Below are 21,707 nucleotides of genomic sequence, written 5' to 3'. Positions count from 1 at the left end.
CAATCACCTGCCAATTTGTGCTCCTCCCCTCCCTTCACCCTTTTATTTTGACCTCTGCCTTCTTTATTTCCAGTCTTGATAAAGGATCTTGGCCTGAAGCATCGACTGTTCATTTCCCTCCACAGATACTGCCTGAACTGCTGAGTTCCTCTGGCATTTTTTGTGTGTGCTTTTAAACAATGTGCAATGTTTATGATTTCAGCAATACTACCATTTCTTATTTTATTGCAGTTAATAAGCTTTGCTATTTATTAGCTCTTGCTATGCCATGTTTCCCTCCAGAGCATCAGTACCTATGTAGTCCATGAGGTGCTTCAGAAATCCTGAGGATGTGACAGCTCAATATTGCCATTTTTTACCCTTCCCTCTTAAATGACCAACATTTCATAACAAATGGTTCAATGTTTTCACAGTTATTTCACAATGCTAAATATTTCAGACATTGTGTTGTGATGTTCATAGATTGATGACAAAGTTATGCTGTGATGGTATAATCTGTATCAAATATGAAAAAATAATACATGGACAGTGCAGCAGATACAGTATAATCCTAATGAAAAGTCTCATGAGATTTGTGCACTTTATGATTTAAGTAAAACATTGAGACAATTGCCACTTTTCACGTTATTTTCAGAATAATCTAAATGAACATGAAACTAAGGGATGATGAAACCAAATGAACATTTCTTCCTTGGCCCTTTGTATCAAACAAACAAGCATGTAATAATAACTACGAAACAAAATATCAGAAGTAGGATTACAATTCTTGGGATAACAGGATGTTAGAAGCTATTACCTTTGCCTGGAGTGTCTTAAATTCTTCTCTGTATTTGGTTATTAGTTCCTGATGTCTTTCTCTCTCAATATCTATTTGAAACTTTGCCTCTTCCTTCATTTGCTGTGTTAACTCCTTGAGTTCTGTGCAATGTTTCTCATGCTGCTTGGACAGTTCTGAATCCATCTGGAGACAAAACCATACAGAAACTTCACTGTTTAGCTTTATGCCCTTACAAGTACTCTCGGCCGCTAACAATCTTTGTGTCAATAATGTAAAATTCAATTAACAAAAATTTCCTTAAGTATTTTCTTCTGATTTGCTATTGTTACACAGAAAGATGATCGATGCGTATTTTACAATAAAATAATTTTATGATTAAACAACATTATCAGTTATTCTTGAATTAAACTAATAATTTACTAGTTTTGTTTGTATGAATTGGAAAAATTGTTAAATACTCAAGGGAATGATTAGTGTCTAGAAACTGTTCTGTGCACCTGAAGCTGTGTTAAAAATGACACTGTATAAGGATTCAATGTACAGTATGTTAGTTGAGGTATGCTGGATAAGGAGGATCTGAACTTTATTTTGGAGGAGTAGAATCAGGACTTCATTGAGTCAGGATAGGATGGTGAACCATCAACCAGAGGCAGGGAGGAATGTCAGATCAGTATCAGGTACTGGATAAGGAAGATAAAGTAGCAAACGGGCCAGTGGTGATGTACTCTGAAAGAGATCTTCAATGAGACTGGGAGCCTGTGCTTGTGGCTTGCACATTCAGAAGACCTGCCTCTATAAAAGAACTTGGCAGAAGTAACATCAAAATGTGCATTGACTGGCGCAAGGACATAGCTAGTAGAACCGCTGCCTCACTGAACCAGAGATATGGGTTCAACTCTGATCTTGGGTGCTGTCTGTGTGGAGTTTGCAAATTCTCTCTGTGACTTTGAGGGTTTCCTCCGGGTGCTCTTATTTCCTCCCATATCCCAATTACATACTGTTGATAAGTTAATTGGACACCGTAATTTGCCCCTAGTTTATAGTTCAGTGATAGATAGGGAGAGTAACAGAAACACAGAAACATAGAAAACCTACAGCATAATACAGGCTCTTCAGCCCACAAAGCTGTGCCAAGCATGTCCCTACCTTAGAACTACTTAGGCTTTGCCCATAGCCCTCTATCTTTCTAAGCTCCATGTAGCCATCCGGGAGTCTCTTAAAAGACCCTATCGTATCTGCCTCCACCGCCACTGCCAGCAGCACATTCCACACACTCACTACTCTCTGCGTAAAAAACTTACCCCTGACATCTCCTCTGTACCTACTTCCAAGCACCTTAAAACTATGCCCTCTCATGCTAGCCATTTCAGTCCTGGGGAATAGCCTGACTATCCACACAATCAATGCCTCCCATTATCTTGGCCACCTCTATCAGATCACCTCTCATCCTCCGTCGCTCCAAGGAGAAAAGGCTGAGTTCACTCAACCTATTCTCATAAGGCATGCTCCCCAGTCCTGGCAACATCCTTGTAAATCTCCTCTGCACCCTTTTTATGGTTTCCACGTGCTTCCTTTCATGAGGTGACCAGAATTGAGCACAGTACTCCAAGTGGGGTCAGACATTACCTCTGGGCTCTTAAGCTCAATCCCACGATTGATGAAGACCAATGCACCGTATGCCTTCTTAACCACAGAGTCAACCTGCATAGCAGCTTTGAGCGTCCTATGGACTCGGACCTCAAGATCCCTCTGATCCTCCACACTGCCAAGAGTCTTGCCATTAATGCTATATTCTGCCATCATATTTGACCTACCAAAATGAACCACCTCACACTTATCTGGGTTAAACTCCATCTGCCACTTCTCAGCCCAGTTTTGCATCCTATCAATGTCGCGTTGTAACCTCTGACAGCCCTCCACATTATCTACAATGTCTCTAACCTTTGTGTCATCAGCAAATTTACTAACCCATCCCTCCACTTCCTCATCCAAGTCATTTATAAAAATCACAAAGAGTAGGGGGTCCCAGAACAGATTCCTAAGACACACCACTGGTCACTGGCCTCCATGCAGAATACGACCCCTCTACAACCACTCTTTGCCTTCTGTGGGCAAGCCAGTTCTGGATCCACAAAGCAATGTCCCCTTGGATCCCATGCCTCCTTACTTTCTCAATAAGCCTTGCATGGGGTACCTTATCAAATAAAATCCATATACACTATATCTACGGCTCTACCTTCATCAATGTGTTTAGTCACATCCTCAAAAAATTCAATCAGGCTCGTAAGGCACGACCTGCCTTTGACAAAGCCATGCTGACTATTCCTAATTATATTATGCCTCTCCAAATGTTCATAAATCCTGCCTCTCAGGATCTTCTCCATCAACTTACCAACCACTGAAGTAAGACTCACTGGCCTATAATTTCCTGGGCTATCCCTACTCCCTTTCTTGAATAAGGGAACAACATCTGCAGCCCTCCAATTCTCCGGAACCTCTCCCGTCCTCATTGATGATGCAAAGATCATTGCCACAGGGCCAGCAATCTCCTCCCTCGCTTCCCACAGTAGCCTGGGGTACACCCCATCCAGTCCCGGTGACTTATCCAACTTGATGCTTTCCAAAAGCTTCTGTAATATCTACGTACTCAAGCTTTTCAGTCCACTGCAAGTCATCCCTGCAATCACCAAGATCCTTTTCCGTAGTGAATACTGAAGCAAGGTATTCATTAAGTACCTCCGCTATTTCCTCCGGTTCCATACACATTTTTCCACTGTCACACTTGATTGGTCCTATTCTCTCACGTTTTATCCTCTTGCTCTTCACATACTTTTAGAACGCTTTAGGGTTTTCCTTAATCCTGCCTGCCAAGGCCTTCTCATGGCCCCTTCTGGCTCTCCTAATTTCATTCTTAAGCTCCTTCCTGCTAGCCTTAGAATCTTTTAGAACCCTATCATTACTTAGTTTTTTGAACCTTTCGTAAGCTCTTCTTTTTTTCTTGACTAGTTTTACAACAGCTGTTGCACACCACAGATCTTGTACCCTTCCATCCTTTCCATGACTCATTGGAACGTATCTACGCAGAACCCCACACAAATATCTCCTGAACATTTGCCATATTTCTTCCGTATGTTTCCCCAAGAACATCTGTTTCCAATTTATGCTTCCAAGTTCTTGCCTGATAGCCTCATAGTTCCCCTTACTCCAATTAAACATTTCCCTAACTTGTCTATTCCTATCCCTCTCCAATGCTACAGTAAAGGAGAAAGAATTGTGATCACTATCTCCAAAATGCTCTCCCACTGAGAGACCTGACACCTGACCAGGTTCATTTCCCAATACCAAATCAAGTACAGCTCTCCTCTTGTAGGCTTATCTACATATTGTGTCAAGAAACCTTCCTGAACCCACCTAACAAACTTTACCCCATCTAAACCACTCACGCTAGGGAGGTGCCAATCAATATTTGGGAAATTAAAATCTCCCACCACAACAACCCTGTTACTATTACTCCTTTCCAGAATCTCTCTCCCTATCTTCTCCTCGATGTCCCTGTTACTATTGGGTGGTCTATAAAAAACACCCAGCAGAGTTATTGACCCCTTCCTATTCCTAACTTCCACCCATAGAGACTCTGTAGACAACCCCTCCATGACTTCTTCCCGTTCTGCAGCCGTGACACTATCTCTGATCAACAGCGCCAAACCCACAACTCTTTTGCTTCCCTCCCTGTCCTTTCTGAAATATTTAAAGCCTGGCACTTGAAATAGCCATTCACAAGATCACAAGACAAAGGAGCAGAAGTAGGCCATTCAGCCCATCAAGTCTGCTCTGCCACTCCACCATGAGCTAAACTATTCTCCCATCTAGTTCTAATTTCCGGCTTTTTCCCCATATCCCTTGATACCCTGACTAATTAGATACCTATCAACCTTCTCCTTAAACACCCTCAATGATTGGGCCTCCACAGCTGTATGTGGCAATGAATTCCATAAGTCTACGACCTCCGGCTAAAAAAAATTTCTCCTCATCTCTGTTTTAAATGGGTACCCTTTAATTCTAAGACTGTGGCTTCTTGTCCTGGACTCACCCACCAAGGGAAACAGCCTTTCCACATCTACTCTGTCCAACTCTTTCAACATTCGAAATGTTTCTATGAGATCCCCTCTCATTCTCCTATACTCTAATGAATACAGTCCAAGAGCCGACAAACGCTCCTCATATGTTAGCCCCTGCATTCCAGGAATCATCCTCGTAAATCTTCTCTGAACTCTTTCCAACATCAATACATCCCTTCTAAGATAGGGGGCCCAAAACTTCACACAATATTCTTAATGAGGTCTCACCAGTGCTCCAAAGAGCCTCATCAACACCTCCTTACTCTTATACACTATTCCTCTTGAAATGAATGCCAAAATAGCATTCGCTTTCCTTACTGCCAATCCAACCTGGTGGTTAACCTTTAGGGTATCCTGCATGAGGACCACCCCCCCCCCCAAGTCCCTTTGCACTTCTGATTTTTAAAATTTCTCCCCATCTTAATAATCTGCCTGTTTATTTCTTCTTCCAAAATGTACAACCGTACAATTCTCAACATTGTATCTCATCTGCCATTTCTTTGCCCACTCCCCCAAACTGACCAGGTCTCTCTGCAACCTTTCCGTTTCTTCAACACTTCCTGCTCCTCCACCTATCTTGGTGTCATCCACAAATTTAGCCACAAAACCATTTAATCCATAATCTAAATCATCAATATACATTGTAAAAAGAAGCAGCCCCAACACCGACCCCTGCGGAACACCACTAGCAACCGGCAACCAATCAGAATAGGATCCCTTTATTCCCACCCTTTGCTTTCTGCCTATCAGCCAATGCTCCACCCATTCCAATATCTTTCCTGTAATTCCATGGGCTCTCATCTTGTTAAGCAGCCTCTTATGTGGCACCTTATCAAAGGCCTTTTGAAATTCCTGCCCCTGCACCATCAAAGTCTCTGTAATGGCCACAACATCATAGCTCTGAGTGCTGATCCACGGTCTAAGTTCATCCATCCGCTTTATTCATAATACTACTCGCAATAAAATAGACACATCTCAAACCATCGGTCTGAGCCCGTCCCTTCTCTATCACCTGCCTATCCTCTCTTTCGCACCATCTCCAAGCTTTCTCTATTTGTGAGCCAATCTCCCTTTCCTCTGTCACTTCAGTTTGGTTCCCACCCCCCAGCAATTCTAGTTTTAACTCTCCCCAATAGCCTTAGCAAACCTTCCCACCAGGATATTGGTCCCCCTCGGATTCAAGCGCAACCCGTCCTTTTTGTACAGGTCACACCTGCCCCAGAAGAGTTCCCAATGATCCAGAAATCTGAATCCCTGCCCTGTGCTCCAATCCCTCAGCCATGCATTTATCCTCCACCTCATTCAATTCCTATACTCACTGTCATGTGGCACAGGCAGTAATCCCAAGATTACTACCTTTGAGGTCCTGCTTCTCAACTTCTTTCCTAACTCCCCGAAGTCTGTTTTCAGGACCTCCTCCCTTTTCCTACCTATTTTGTTGGTACCAATATGTACAACGACCTCTGGCTGTTCTTCTTCCCACTTCAAGATATCGTGGATGCAATCAGAAACATCCCGGACCCTGGCACCTGGGAAGCAAACTACCATCCGCGTTTTTTTCCTGCGTCCACAGAATCACCTATCTGACCCCCTAACTGTAGAGTCCCCTGTCACTGTTGCCATCCCCTTCCTTTCCCTACCCTTCTAAGCCACAGGGCCAGACTCTATGCCAGAGACATGGGCACTGTTGCTTCCCCCAGGTAGGCTGTTCCCCCCTCCCCCGACAGTAATGGAATATACATAGCATAATAAACAAAGGATTAATGTAGGATTAGAGTAATTTAGTGATTGACAGTTAGTGTGGACTCAGTGGGGCCAAGGGCCTGCTTCTGTATTGTGACATTCTATGACTTGACTCTTTATACAAGTCAGTTCCCTGTACAGGTTTCCCCCACCATCTGAAGGTATAGCGTTCCAATGAAATGGTTCGTAAGCCGAAATGTCGTAAAGTGATGAAGCAATTACCATTTATTAATATGGAAAAAATTTTTGAGCGTGTCCAGACCCAAAAAATAACCTACCAAATCATGCCAAATAACACATAAAACCTAAAATAACAGTAACATATAGTAAAAGCAGGAATGATATGATAAATACACAGCCTATATAAAGTAGAAATACTTTTTGCAATCATTGAAGCACTGTCTAGCGCAGCGAAAATCTCACGCATGCGCTCTCGGCAGAAGCACTCTCTCCAGTAACTTTTAAGCTATGAGGCTGCCAAATCGTGCCAAATAGCAAATCATACTAAATAACACAAAAATACACAGCCCATATAAAGTCAAAATACTTTTTGCAATCATTGAAGCGCAGTCTAGCGCAGCAAAAATCTCACGCATGGGCCGTCGGCGGAAGCACTCTCTCCAGTAACTTTTAAGCTATAAGGCTGACAAATCATACTAAATAACACAAAAAATACACAACCTATATAAAGTAGAAATAATGTATGTACAGTGTAGTTTCATTTATGGGAATCGGGATGGTGTGTTAGGCTGAGTCATCGGAAATTGGGGTGGTGGGAGGTAGAGGAGACTGGGGTGTCATCTCATCGTAGTGTATTTCCAACAGGGCAGCCAGGTCATCATCATCTTCTATGTCCGCCTGCCTCGATGTTGAAAGTCGAGGTTCGTTGTCTGCTGTGGCTGATGTGCAAGGCTTGAAAAACAACAGTATACTTGACTGCTGAGCCTCGTACATTTTTAGATTATAGAGTTCTTTGTAAGCACTCAAAACATCCTGAAAACCTGCCCTAAACCTATGTGCCCTTTCAAAATTAAAGTCATACTTTTCTGCAATCATTGCAGCGCTGTCAAGCGCAGCAAAAATCTCATGCAACTGCTTCACGTTCAGTCCCTGGATGACTTCATTTACGCTACTGCGTTCGGTTTTGATTGTTATCCTTTCCTCTTGCAATTGCATCAGCTCTTCATCTGTCAATTCTTGGTCATGGGATGCCAAAACCTCTTCAACATCATCTTCGTCAACTTCCACAAACCCAGCCTCCTTAGCTCACTATTGTCGTATTTATTGTTGATGGTTTGAAGCCTTTAAAATCGTTCACTGCTTCGGGACATAGTTTCCTCCAAACGCCATTTCTCATCGAGACTGTTAGCCTAAACAGAGCATCTCCAATGTTGGCGATTGCCAGTTTTATATTGTAGTCTTTCCAGATCTCTCGCAAAGATGCTTCGGAGTTGCCCTCTTTGTCAATAGCACTTAAAATAAAACGCATCACATTTTGCGTATAGTAAGCCTTAATTGTGGCTATTAGGCCTTGATCACAGGGCTGCAGCAACGATGTCGTATTTGGCGGTAAGAACGCAACATGAATTTTACTGCCATACTCGGTAATGGCAGGCGGATGAGCAGCACAATCATCGACAATCACGAGACACCTATTATCGAGGTTATTTTCCCTACAGTATTTTTCAACAAAAGGACTAACGTATCTGCTCATGTACTCAGAAAAAAGCACTTGGGTGTTCCAACTGCTTGGATGTGGACGGAACACAACGGGAAGTGTTTTCTTATCAACGCCTTTAAGTGCCCTTGGATTTTCTGAATGGTACACTAGTAGAGGCTTAGTGGCGTTAATAATAGGCATTAGGGTAAACCTGTCCTTCGATGCCTTGTGTCCCTTAGCCTGTTTTTCTTCTTTCGAAATAAATGTCTTACTTGGCACTTTTTTCCAATAAATTGCAGTTCTGTCACAGTTAAACACTTGCTTATATGAATAACCACCTTCTGTAATTATTTTCTTCAGTTCTGCTGGGAACCTGTCAGCAGCTTCAGTATCAGCCGAAGCACTCTCTCCAGTTAACGTTAAACTATGAAGCTGCCCTCGCCTCAGAAACCCATCAAACCACCCGTGACTACCTTTAAATTCCACTTTCGCAATACTTTCATCACCATCGGCCAGTGCTTTCTGTTTCAGCTTATTAAAAAGACTGACTGATTTTTCCTTAAGTATAAGATAACTTAAAGGAACACCACATTTTGTACACCCATCAATCCACTCAAGCAATAGACTTTCCATTTTATCCATTACTGGATGCCGACTAAGAGAGACCACTTTGCTACGAGCAGAACCAACAGTAACATCGGCAGCTTTCAAGATCTTTTCTCTCTGCGTGTAAATAGTGCGAATGGTGGATGCAGGCAAGTTCAATGCGCAGACAACGTCCTTACTTCGTTCACCACGATCGAAATGCTTAATTATGTCTAGTTTTACATTAAGTGTAACACCCTTACGAGCTCTTTTAGGCTTTTCCGATACCTCAGAACTCATCTTGCTAACGGATGCACAAAATAAATTGAGATAAAGCATGTGTTTAAGCAATGGCGGCTAGAATGCAGTTCTGGGGGAGAAGCTTGGCTGGGCGTGCGCTGCCATTTTTTTCACATGCCGTCATTTTTCGCGCGCTTTTTCGTAACAGTGAAAAAACCTTCTGTTAGTGAAAACAGGGTACTAATGTAGGTCTTTCGTAACAGTGAGGTTTCGTAAAACGAACGTCCGAAAAGCAGGGGACACCTGTATTAATATATTTTATTCACAGAGAACCCAAAACCAAATTGTTGAGCAAAAACAGTAGATATCCAATCATATTTTGATATTGGGGTTTTGCTTAGATTTATTTATGTTTCTTACAAAAATATTGCAATATGCAAAAGAATTTAATTCCTAGACCTTGTTTTTGAACAATCTACAGGTCACATTGTACATCTAAAAAAATCAAAGTTTTCAATCACACAGGGTACTGCTCTTCAAAGCCAACTACTTTTGTCTCATATTTGGGCAATCATATTCCATCAAAACAAATTTTATGTGTAGCATGTTTTGAGTATGTGTTTACCCTCTGTATGTCCCACATGGCATGACTTTTGATGCATTGTTGCTTGTCAGCATAAGGTGATAAAGAAGGAGTACCTTCTTACCATGCTTACCTTCTCAGTCGGGCGCTGAGTATAAAAGTTGGCAAGTCATGTTGTAGCCTGATAAAAGTTTGGTGAGGACACATTTGGAGGTGTGTTTACAGTTCTGTTCACACATTACAGGAAGGATGTGGAGGCTTTGGAGAGGGTGCAGAGAGGCTCACCAGGATGTTGCCTGGATTGGTGAGTACTTTATTACTTTATTGTCGCCAAACAATTGATACTAGAGCATACAATCATCACAGCAATATTTGATTCTACGCTTCGCACTCCTTGGAGTACAAGTCGATAGTAAATATAATAAAAATTTAAATTATAAATCATAAATAGAAAATAGAAAAGGGAAAGTAAGGTAGTGCAAAAAGACTGAGAGGCAGGTCTGGATATTTGGAGGGTACGGCCCAGATCCGGGTCAGGATCTGTTCAGCAGTGTTATCACAGTTGGAAAGAAGCTGTTCCCAAATCTAGTTACCGGCAGCCATCCAGAAGACTCTTTATTCCCACTCTTCTCTTCCTGCCAATCAGCCAATGCTCTATCCATTCAATTATTTTCCTGTAATACATGGGATCATATCTTCTACCTTGCTGAGCAGCCTCATGTGCAGCACCTTGTCAAAGGTCTTCTGAAAATCCAACATCCAATATTCTTTGTCTATCCTGCTTGTTATTTCTTCAAAAAATTCCAACAGATTCGTCAAGCAAGGCTTTCCCCTTAAGGAAACCATGCCTATTTTCTCATGAGCCTCCAAGCACACTAAAATCACATCTTTAACAATCGACTCCAATTTCTTCCCAACCATTGAGGTCAGGCTAACTGGCCTATAATTTTCTTCCTTCTAGCCACTCTACCTTCTTGAAGAGTGGGGTGACACTTGCAATTTTCCAGTCCTCTATTGATTCTTGAAAGATCATTACTAACACCTCCACAATCTCTTCAGCTATCTTTTTCAGAACTCTGGGGTGTAGTCCATCTGGACCAGGTGACTTATCTACCTTCAGAACTTTCAGTTTCCCATGCACCTTCTCCCTAATAATAGCAACTGCACTCACTTCTGCTCTGACACTGTCGAACTATAGGCATTCTACTTGTGTCTTCCACAGTGAAAAGTGATGCAAAATTCTTATTTAGTTTGTCTGTCATTTCCTTGTCTCTCATTACTACCTCTCCAGCATAATTTTCCAGCAGTCCAATATCTAATCTCACCTCTTTTTTACTCTATATATATCTGAAAATAATGTTTGGTATCCTATTTGATATTATTGGCTAGCTTAACTTCATATTTCATCTCTTCCCCACATGGCTTATTTAAGTTGCCTTCTGTTGGTTTTTAAAAGTTTCCCAAACCTCTAACTTCCCATTAATCTTTGCTCTATTATATACCCTTTCTTTTGTTTTTATGTTGGCTTTAACTTCCCTTGTTAGCCACTGTTGCATCATCCTCCCTTTAGAATACTACTTCTTTGGGATGCATCTACCTTGTGCCTGCTGAATTGCTCTCAGAAATTCCAGCCATTGCTGCTCTACCATTGTCCCTGCTATTCCCCTTCCAAGAAACTTTGACCAGGTCCTCTCTTAAAGTCCATTTCCTCTGAAAGTCCTTTTACTCCACTGTAATATTAATACATCTGACTTTAGTATTTCCCTCTCAGATTGCTCTCCCTGTAAATTCTATCATAATACGATCACTGTCACCTGTGCTTTCCTTTACCTTAAGCTCCCTAATCAAATCCGGTTCATTACACAACACCAAATCCAGAATAGCTGATCCGCTAGTGGACTCGACCACAAGCTGCTCTAAAAAACCATCTTGCAGGCATTCTACAAATACATTCTCTTGGGATTCAGTACCAAACTGATTTTCTCAATTTCATGCATATCTGACTATCGTAACATTTCTCCTTTCACAGGTATTTCTTATCACCCATTGTTTTTTGTAGCCCACATCATGGCTACTGTCTGGAGGCCTATATATCACTCCCATCAGGCTCTTTTTACCCTTGCAGTCTCTTAACTCTACCCACAAGGATTCTACTCTTTCTGATCCTATGTCACCTCTTTCTAGTTGACTTCATTTTTTACTAACGGAGCAACACTGCTCCCTCTGCCTTCCTGCCTATTTTTTGATACAATGTGTATCCTTTTATGTTAAGCTCCCAACTATATTCTTCTTTCAGCCATGACTCAGTGATGACCACAACATCATACCTGCCAATCTCTAACTATGCTACAGGATCATAGTTACCTAATTCCATATACTGTGGACATTCAAATATAACACTTTCAGTACTGTATCTGCTATCCTTTCCAATTTTGTCCCCCTTTATATTGCAACTCATCCCATTGACTGCAATTTTGCCCTTCCTGATAAACTTACTACACACTGCCTATGCTTATAAACCAACAGCCCTATAACTCCAGTTCCTATCCCCCACCAACTAAATCCTCCCCCACAGCTCTAGAAAACCTGCATACATGGATATTGGTACCTCTTGGGTTCAAGTGTCCAGGTCTTACTTCCCCACAAGAGATCCCAATAATCCAGAAATCTGAAACACTGTTTCTCAGCCATGCCTTCATCGCATTCTTCCCCTCACTGGTGTGTGGCACCGGCAGCAATCCAGAAATTGCTACCCTGGAAGTCCTGCTTTGCAGCTTTCTTCCTAGCTCCCTAAATTCTCTCTTCAAGACCTCCTTGATTTTCCTACCTATGACATTGGTGCCAATATATACCAAGACTACTGGCTGCACAACCTTCCCCCATCGTATTGTCATGGACCCGATTCAAGACATCCCTGACCATGGCACCTGGGAGGCAACATACTATCTGCATGTCTCTACTGCGTCTACAGAAGCTCCCGCCTTCTCCTTTAACTGTGGTATCCCCTATCACTATGGAAGTCCTCTTCTCCCCCTTCCCTTCTGAGCCACAGAGGCAGATTACAGGCCAGACATCTGGTCGCTGTGGATCCCTCCCCCCTCCCCCTACGCTCAACAGAATCCAAAATGGTATACCTATTAATGAGGGGAACAGCCACAGAGGTACTCTGTACTTGCTTCCATTTCCCTTACCTCTTCTGACAGTCACCAGGTACCTGTCTCCTGCAATTTAAGAGTGACTACCTTCCTGTAGCTCCTATCTATTATTTCCTCAGCTTCCCGTATGGTATTGGAACTGCAGCTTGGTGTAGATGTGGTTATCTGAGAGGATGAAGGTCTCCTAGGATTCCCACATCGCACACAAAGAACACAACACCACCCTTGGAGCCATTCTCACTGCTCTAACTATGCACTAACAAATGAACAATGAAGAAGAAGAAGAAGAAGAAACTCACCATATACCTACCTCACCTAAGCCTGATGAGCCAAAGCCGGTTCCCACTCTAACCCTGTTCAACTTGGACAATGGCTGCTCCAAAAAATGGCCACTCCACTTGTCCCTCCCTTATTTTTACTTGCCCTTGCTAATGAATCATGACTGCGCCACCGATAAAAGTCAAAATCCCGCAAAAGCTCCGTTTTTAAATCTCTCGCTTCCAGACCTGTTTGAGGTCTCCTCTGTTGATTTCATTGTGACTGTGCTGCCAGTTAAAGTCAAAATCCCACGAAATATCCTTTTTAATCTCTTTCTCTCCTGGACCTGCATGAGGCATCCTCCACTGATTCAACTGTGATTACCCCACAGACAAAAGCCGAAATCCGTGAAAGCTCTTTTTTAAAAATCTCCCTCTCTTGGACCTGTGCGTGGTCTCCTCTGTCAATTTGACTGTGACTGAGCCACCAAAAAGAATGGCCTTATGTTCTTAACAAAGCCTTACCTGTAGGACAGATAAAAAAAACACAATTTTGTTTTGCTAGCTCTTCAGTTTTACCCTCAAATAGAAGCCACCGGAGATATTTCTGGATATGTTTCAAACTTAATTAAAGGAGTCATTATAAACATAATTTGATTGTTACTCTGGTCTATAGTATATACTGAAAAGCATAACAATGTATAATAAAATTACAAATAATATGTTTATTTAAATCAGTATAACCGGTTATGAAAGTAAAATCCACTTGTATAAATGGAAGGCATAATACTATACTGTGGAGTGAAAAATAGAGATTTATAGTTTATTAGTTTTAATATTTATGATGATATATTTTCTATGTTTTTATCTTCCAACTATTTTGTTTACAATTATTGTAAATTGACAAAACACATAGGTTTATTATCTGTAAATGCAGAATATATTTATGCAAATACGATTTTCTAATCTACCCATAAGTTTGCTAAGGGAAAAGGAGCAGATCATCCTGTGACACATGATTTAACTCCTGATAATCCACAGCCCACAAGGTACTATCAGGAATAAATCAGGACTGTGATGGAATATTCTCCATTTGCATCCGTGCAGGTCTGATGTCTGTCAAGAAACTGGACTCTATCCAAAACAAAGGAACTTGCTATGTCAGTATCCCATATACCTGCCTAAATATTCATTCCCTCCACCACTAGTGTTGTTTATCATCTATAAAATGCACTGTAATTACTCACCTGGGCTAATGTGTGTCAACACCTTCCAACCTGTGACTCTAGCCCCAAGGATAAGGGCTTCAAATATATGGAAACATTATTACCAAACTTTAAAGCGCATTTATTATCAAAGTATTTATACTATATATAACCTTGAGATCCGTCTCCTTACAGACAGCCACAAAAAAAGAAACCTGGTAGAACCCATTAAAACAGAAGACCATCAAATACCCAATGTGCAAAAAAAACACATCATGCAAACAATAAAAAGTAAGCAAATAGCAGCCAGAACTAAAGTTCATGAAAGTGAGTTCATAGCCATGAGGCCAGCCATCACTGCAACTGGCTCAGGAACCTGTTAGTTGCAGGCCATAGTTTCAGTTAATCATAGCAACAGATAAATTGCACACCATTCCTGACTCAGAAATATATGACTGAGTATAGTCAATGTTTTGGGCTAAAATGTCCTGCCGAAGGGTTTCAGCCCAAAACGACGACTTTACTTTTTTCCATAGATGTTGCCTGGCCTGCTGAGTTCCTCCAGCATTTTATGTGTGCTTCTATTAGCTTATCCATTAACTGCAATCAATGGAAAATCAGTTAGGGTCTCCTCTGCATACATTTTCAGTATTAAATGTGCCATCCAATCCAATAATTCAGAAGTAAGAACAAGAAAATCTGCTCCAGTTCTTAATTGTTTACATAAATTCTTTAATCTTTGTCAGTGAAGAGTATTACATTTGTGCACCCTATTTAGAATAGTCTATAAATAATCATTAGTTTTAAACCAATTGAACTATTAAATAAAACCATCTGGGGCAGAGTGACATTTGTTATTTATTACATGAAAGAAAACCTCTGTAACAGAGCTGTATTCATTCACATCCAAAATTAAAAACAACAATCTACTGGCAAAATTATGAAGTGCACCTGATTCAATGTATTTTTTGGACTACATTAAGATACAGGTTCTTACAAATATTTATCTGGTGAGAAAAAAGGAAAGTATTGTTATATTTTATGTTTCTTTCTTTTTCAATCTTTTTATTAATTTCGAAATTTAGAAACAAAACATAGCAATAATACAAATAGTAGGAGGTATATTGTTACACTTAAGAAAAGTAATTGTAAAATCAAATAGTGTAAGTTAACAAAGTTCCCAATCATGTAGAACTGACAACGGATAATACAAATCAAAAAAAAACTTTTAAAAAAATCATGAAAAAGAAAAAAAAACAAAACCAAGAAAAAACAAACCCCATCCCCAAAGAAAAACAAAATTAATCAACTAAACTAAAAGACTTGGGCAAAACTAACAACTTAAAAATGGAAAAGAAGAAAACCTTAGTGTCGACGACTCCATTCCCCTCCAACAACAGTACAGAGAGATAAAACAAGTTTGGAAATGATCAAGTTACATCAAATGAAAATGCTGAATGAATGGCCTCCAAGTTTTTTCAAACTTAATGGAAGGGTCATAAACTGCACTTCTAATTTTCTCCAAATTCAAACACACCATAGTTTGTGAAAACTAATGAAATACCTTAGGAGGGTTAATCTCTTTCCAATTCAGCAAAATGGACCTTCTAGCCATTAAAGTAAGAAATGCACTCATCCTTCATGATGAAGAGGTTAAATTATTTAAGTCTATCATTGGTAGTCCAAAGATAGCAGTAATTGGATGAGGTTGTAAGTCTATATTTAGGACCGTTGAAATAATATCAAAAATATCTTTCCAATATTTCTCCAACAAGGGACATGACCAAAACATGTGGGTTAAAGAAGCTATCTCAAAATGACATCTGTCACATATTGGATTAATATAAGAGTAATAACGAGATAGTTTATCTTTGCACATATGAGCCCTGTCCACTACTTTAAACTGTATCGACCTATGCTTAGCACATACAGAGGATGAATTCACCAACTGAAGAATTTTTTCCCATTTTTCAGTCGGTATATTAATCTCAAGTTCTCTTTTCCAGTCAGCTTTAATTTTATTAGAAGCATCAGGACATAAATTCATAATTATATTATATATAATTGCTACTACACTTTTCTGAGAGAGATTTAAATCCAAGATTTTTTCCAAAATGTCCATTGGATATGGGTGTGGAAAATTAGGGGAAACAGTAACTAAAAAGTTTCTAATCTGCAAATATCTAAAAAAGTGAGATCTGGGTAAGTTATATTTATTAGAGAGTTGATCAAAAGACATAAAACAATTATCGCAAAAAGATATTATACCTTTGGCTTTCCAATCAAAGTAAGCTTGATCCATCGTGGAAGGTTGAAAAAGAAAATTTGATATAATGGGACTTGCTAGAATAAATTGATTAAACCCAAAAAATCTTTGGAATTAAAACCATATACGTAAAGTATGCTTAACTATTGGGTTATTCGTTTGTTTATATAATTTAAAAGAAGTAAAAGGAAGTGAAGTTCCTAAAACCGAACCCAAGGAAAACCCTTGTAATGAATTAGATTCAAGATTTACCCAATGAGGGTTTAAAGATACGTCCAAATCTCGTAACCAAAATTTTGAATATCGAATATTAATTGCCCAGTAATAAAATCTAAAATTCGGGAGGGCGAGCCCCCCCTCCTTTTTAGATTTCTGTAGATACCTTTTACCTAACCTAGGATTTTTATTCTGCCAAATATATGAGGAAATTTTTGAATCTACATTATCAAAAAAAGATTTTGGGATGAAAATTGGAACCGATTGGAATATATACAAAAATTTGGGCAAAATGATCATCTTAATAGCATTAATCCGACCAATCAAAGACAAAGAGATTGGCGACCATTTGGTAAATAAAAGTTTAATCTGATCAATTAAAGGTAAAAAATTAGCTTTAAATAAATCTTTATATTTTTTCGTAATTGTTATCCCTAAATATATAAATGAATCAGTAACCAATTTAAATGGTAAACGTCCATAAGTAGGTACATGCTTATTTAAAGGAAATAATTCACTCTTATTAAGATTCAATTTGTAACCAGAGAAGTTACTAAATTGAGCTAACAGATTTAAGATAGCAGGAATCGACTTCTCCGGGTTAGAGATGTATAACAACAAATCATCTGCATATAATGATAATTTATGTATTTCGTTTCCACGGGTAATACCAACAATATTTCGCGTGTCACGAATAGCAATTGCTAAAGGTTCAAGAGCAATATTGAATAGTAAAGGACTAAGAGGGCAACCTTGCCTAGTGCCACGAAAAAGACGAAAAAAAGGAGATCTATAATTATTTGTACAAACCGAGGCTACCGGGGAGTAATATAACAATTTAATCCAAGATATAAATGTCAAATTAAAATTAAATTTCTCAAGAACATTAAATAAATAAGGCCATTCAACTCTGTCAAAGGCTTTCTCAGCATCTAATGAGATAATACATTCTGGGGTAGTAAATGAGGGAGTATAAACAATATTCATTAACCTCCTAATATTAAAGGATGAATAGCGATTTTTAATAAATCTGGTTTGATCCATAGAAATAATTTGAGGTAACACCTTCTCCAATCTAGTTGCTAGAATTTTTGAAAAAATTTTAGAGTCTACATTCAGAAGAGATATCGGTCTGTATGATGCACAATCAGTAGGATATATATTTTATGTATATTTTATATATATTTTATGTTTGACTTCTTTACTTTCTTTAGTGCAGTGTAGGGACATTATCACCAGTCTAGCGACATTATCAGTGTGAAAAATCACCCAGGATCATCCCACTATAATTCAACTTTAGATTTATGATGCGACTCAATTGAACATTTTACACAGTCGAATATTGGCAATTTATTTTCATTTATTGTGTTATTTAATCCAATTTTCAGTAACATTGGGGCCTGAGCTAGATATGGAAGTAAACAATCTCGTGGTAGTGAAAGTAAGTTATTCTGGTTATTGTTATAAGACTGTAAGATAAAGGAACAGAATTTGGCCATTTGGCCCATCAAGTCTGCTCCGATATTTCATCATGCTTGATCTAATTTTGCTCTCAGCTCCAATCTCCTGCCTTCTATCTGTATCCCTTCATGCCCTGACCAATCAAGAATCTACCAACCTCTGCCTTAAATATACATAAAGGCTTGGCCTCCACGGTTGCCTTTGGCAAATAATTCCACAGATTCACCACTCTCTGGCTTAAGAAATTCCTCCTCTACTCCATTCTAAAAAGGACACTCCGCTATTCTGAGGCTGTATCCTCTGGTCTTAGCCTCTTCCACCATAGGAAACATCCTCTCCACATTCACTCTATCAAGGCCTTTCACCATTTGATAGGATCCAGTGAGGTTACTCCTCATTCTTCTGAATTTAAAGCTTCAAAGTTTCATTTATTATCAAAGTATGTATGCAGAATACAACTCTGAAATTTGTCTCTTCTCCAGATAGTCGGAAAATACAGAAAACTATTTAAGTAATTGAAAGAAAGATATCAATCCCCCCCCACATGAAAAGAAAAAGAAACAAATACTCGTAAACCACAAACACACCCAACAACCCCCTCCCATAAAAACTTAACAGATTACCCAAACAACACACACACAACATGCCAGACAGCATCCATAGGAAGAAGCACAGTCGATGTCTCTAATTTCCGTTAATGCCCCTCCTCCCGTTCTTACCCCATCCTGTATTTCTTTATTTCTTTATTTATTATTTATTATTTTTTCCTTTTTTCTCTCTCTGTCCCTCTCACAATTACTCCTTGCCTGCTCTCCATGTTCCTCTGATGCTCCCCTCCCCCTTTCCTTCTCCCTAGGGCTTCCGTCCCATGATCCTCTCCCTTCTCCAGCCTTGTATTCCTTTTGCCAATCAACTTTCCAGCTCTTAGCTCTATCCCTCTCCCTCCTGTCTTCTCCTATCATTTCAGGTCTCTCCCTCGCCCTCTCAAATCTCTACTATCTCTTCTTTCAGTTAGTCCTGACGAAGGGTCTTGGCCCAAAACATCAACTTTGCTTCTTCCTATGAATGCTGTCTGGCCTGCTGCATTCCACCAGCATTTTGTGTGTGTTGCTTGAATTTCCAGCATCTGCAGATTTCCTCGTGTTTGCGCTTTTAGATTACCCAAACCCCCAGCCTACCATCGGCACCAAGAAAGAATGGGCAAGAACATGAAAAAAAAATAGAACTGAAAGACGTCAACATGAATTACAGTTAGTTTTAATCATGATCCAGGGTATAAATCTCAGAATTTCGATTACACCTCTGAGAGCATTGGGACCCAGTGGCCTCTCTAAGGAAAGCAACTTGAACGAATGGCCTCTCCGAGGAAAGCAATTTGAACCAGTGGCCCCTCCAAGGAAAGCAACACGAAGCAGTGGCCTCTCAGAGAACCACTCGCTCTCCTCTGCATTTGTCTTCATGTTTCAATCTACCTTAATGCTTTAATTGGTGAGAAATGTAGTCGATCATGGCCCCTCATCTCGTCCCTAAGCTTCTCCTCATGGTGGCTTGTGTTCACATTTCTCTGCTGGAGTTTTCTCGGGGACAGCAGAGCGCTAGCTCACTTTATCAAACTATAGACTGTAAATCACAGGCTCCAACAGTTTCAAAAGCAAAATTAAGATAAAAAGGATAAGTAGAAGACCTAGAAAAGCTAAAATGATTAACTATCTGGAAGATGGCGCCCACCCGAGGAATCGTTGTTTGCTGGCGCCATCTTGGATTTCTAGTGAATACAGGCCCAGAGCCATCAAATGACAAATTGTTTAATCCTGGAATCATTTTTGTGAACCGTGTTTGAAACCTCTCCAGTTTCAGCACATCCTTTCCAAAACTGCTCACAATATTCCACGTGAGAGGCCTCACCAGTGCTGTATAAATCTCAGCATTACATCCTTGCTTTTATGATGATTGAACCACAGCAGGGTGCTAAAGCTTTGCGTGATCATGTCTTGTATTTAAATAGAAAAAGGTATGGGTAACGGTATAGATTAAAGCAATGGCTCAGCCCTAAGTACTCAATTACAAATGCTTGGTGTAACAAACTCTTTCCTTCAGTGCACACACAGTTGTGAATGAGATTGAATAAAATATAAGAGCATTAGGTTGATAGATGGACTTTTGCAGCAGCAGATTAGAGTGCTGAGGAGATTACCTCTAAGGTAAACCTACTGAACAGATTAGAGCTATATGTTTAATTCAATGCCGATGTGGTTGTATTTGTAAATGAGCTGGAAAGTTACCTCTTGAGTATAATCATTCCAGTTGTGGTCAGTAGTTCTAAATGGAGTAACTATTGAATCAAAGCCTGAGGTAAATTTAGGAATTACTTTAGTAAATTGTGTTCTGAACCTGCCACTGTATGCTGTTGCTGGATTTTCCGAGGAGTCGTAGGGCAGAGATTCTCTAGCACTGCTTTGATGAAGTGCCATGAGAATAAGATCAGGTGAATTCAGAGAATCAAACTTGTACAGCACAAAAACAGGTCCCTTGGCTCACCAAGACCATATCAATCATGATGTTTGCCTATATTAATTCTAATTCTCCAGATTCAGCCCATGTCCCTTTCCTGTCCAAATGCCTTTAAAACATTTTAACTGTTTTACTTCCTTTGGCAGCTCACTTCATATAACACCACACCCTTTGAGTGAAAAACTTGCCTATCAGACCATCTTTAAATCTCCTCCTTCTTATTTTAAATCTATGACCTATTATTTTAGATTCTCCCACCCTAGGAAATAGCTTCAGACTAGCTACCCTATCAGAATCCCTCATAATACAATGGATCTAAATGCTCAATAATTGCAATGAGAAATACAGGCCTGCAAGCTGCAAGAGACATGTTGAAGAAATTATAAAGCTGTCATACTCCAATGAAAGATTTGGCTGAAGCAAAGGTCTGTGTTGGTCTTGCCTTCAATCACAGCTCAGCATGTCATTTCAGGGAAGGACTCTGCGCTATACTGCCAATAGTGCAGGCACCATCAGTATCTTGGCGGCTTATTTGAGGATTCAGAGGGCAAGAGAGCTAGATCCCTCACATCTGACACAGTCTAATATGATTCTGGGCACAGACTCAGCCCAATAGTCCATTGTTACTTGAAATTTCATCAATTTTGTATTGAAAATGCAAAGCAAACTTTTAATATTTCCTTATAACATTGTGCCAGCTGTTAGTGTTATCCCAACAATCCCATTCCCACTCTCACATGCGCACTGATATCCTCAATTCTCTCACCAGACACTTACAAAAGGAGTAATTTACCTCAACTAATTCACGTTTCAGCCAGCACATCTTTGAGCTGTGGGAGAAAAGCAGAACCCCTGAAGGAAACCCATACTTTTATAAGAAAATAGGGCAAACTCCACACAGACAGTACCTAAGGTCAGGATCAAAATCA

At 39.9% G+C, this 21,707-nt stretch overlaps 1 protein-coding gene across 1 annotated transcript in view; it reads right to left on the bottom strand.

Annotated features, from left to right (window-relative positions):
- Positions 1-21,707, bottom strand: part of lekr1 (leucine, glutamate and lysine rich 1) — a 162,178-nt gene that overhangs the window by 3,993 nt on the left and 136,478 nt on the right. Inside the window, exon 10 of the mRNA XM_063047290.1 lies at positions 797-961. Coding sequence (XP_062903360.1) covers positions 797-961 — 165 coding nt within the window. The remainder of the gene's footprint in view (positions 1-796; positions 962-21,707) is intronic.

This window comes from Mobula hypostoma, chromosome 4 (assembly GCF_963921235.1).
Source record: "Mobula hypostoma chromosome 4, sMobHyp1.1, whole genome shotgun sequence".
Classification (NCBI taxonomy): Eukaryota; Metazoa; Chordata; class Chondrichthyes; order Myliobatiformes; family Myliobatidae; genus Mobula; species Mobula hypostoma.
This window is presented reverse-complemented; position numbering and strand designations above follow the sequence as displayed.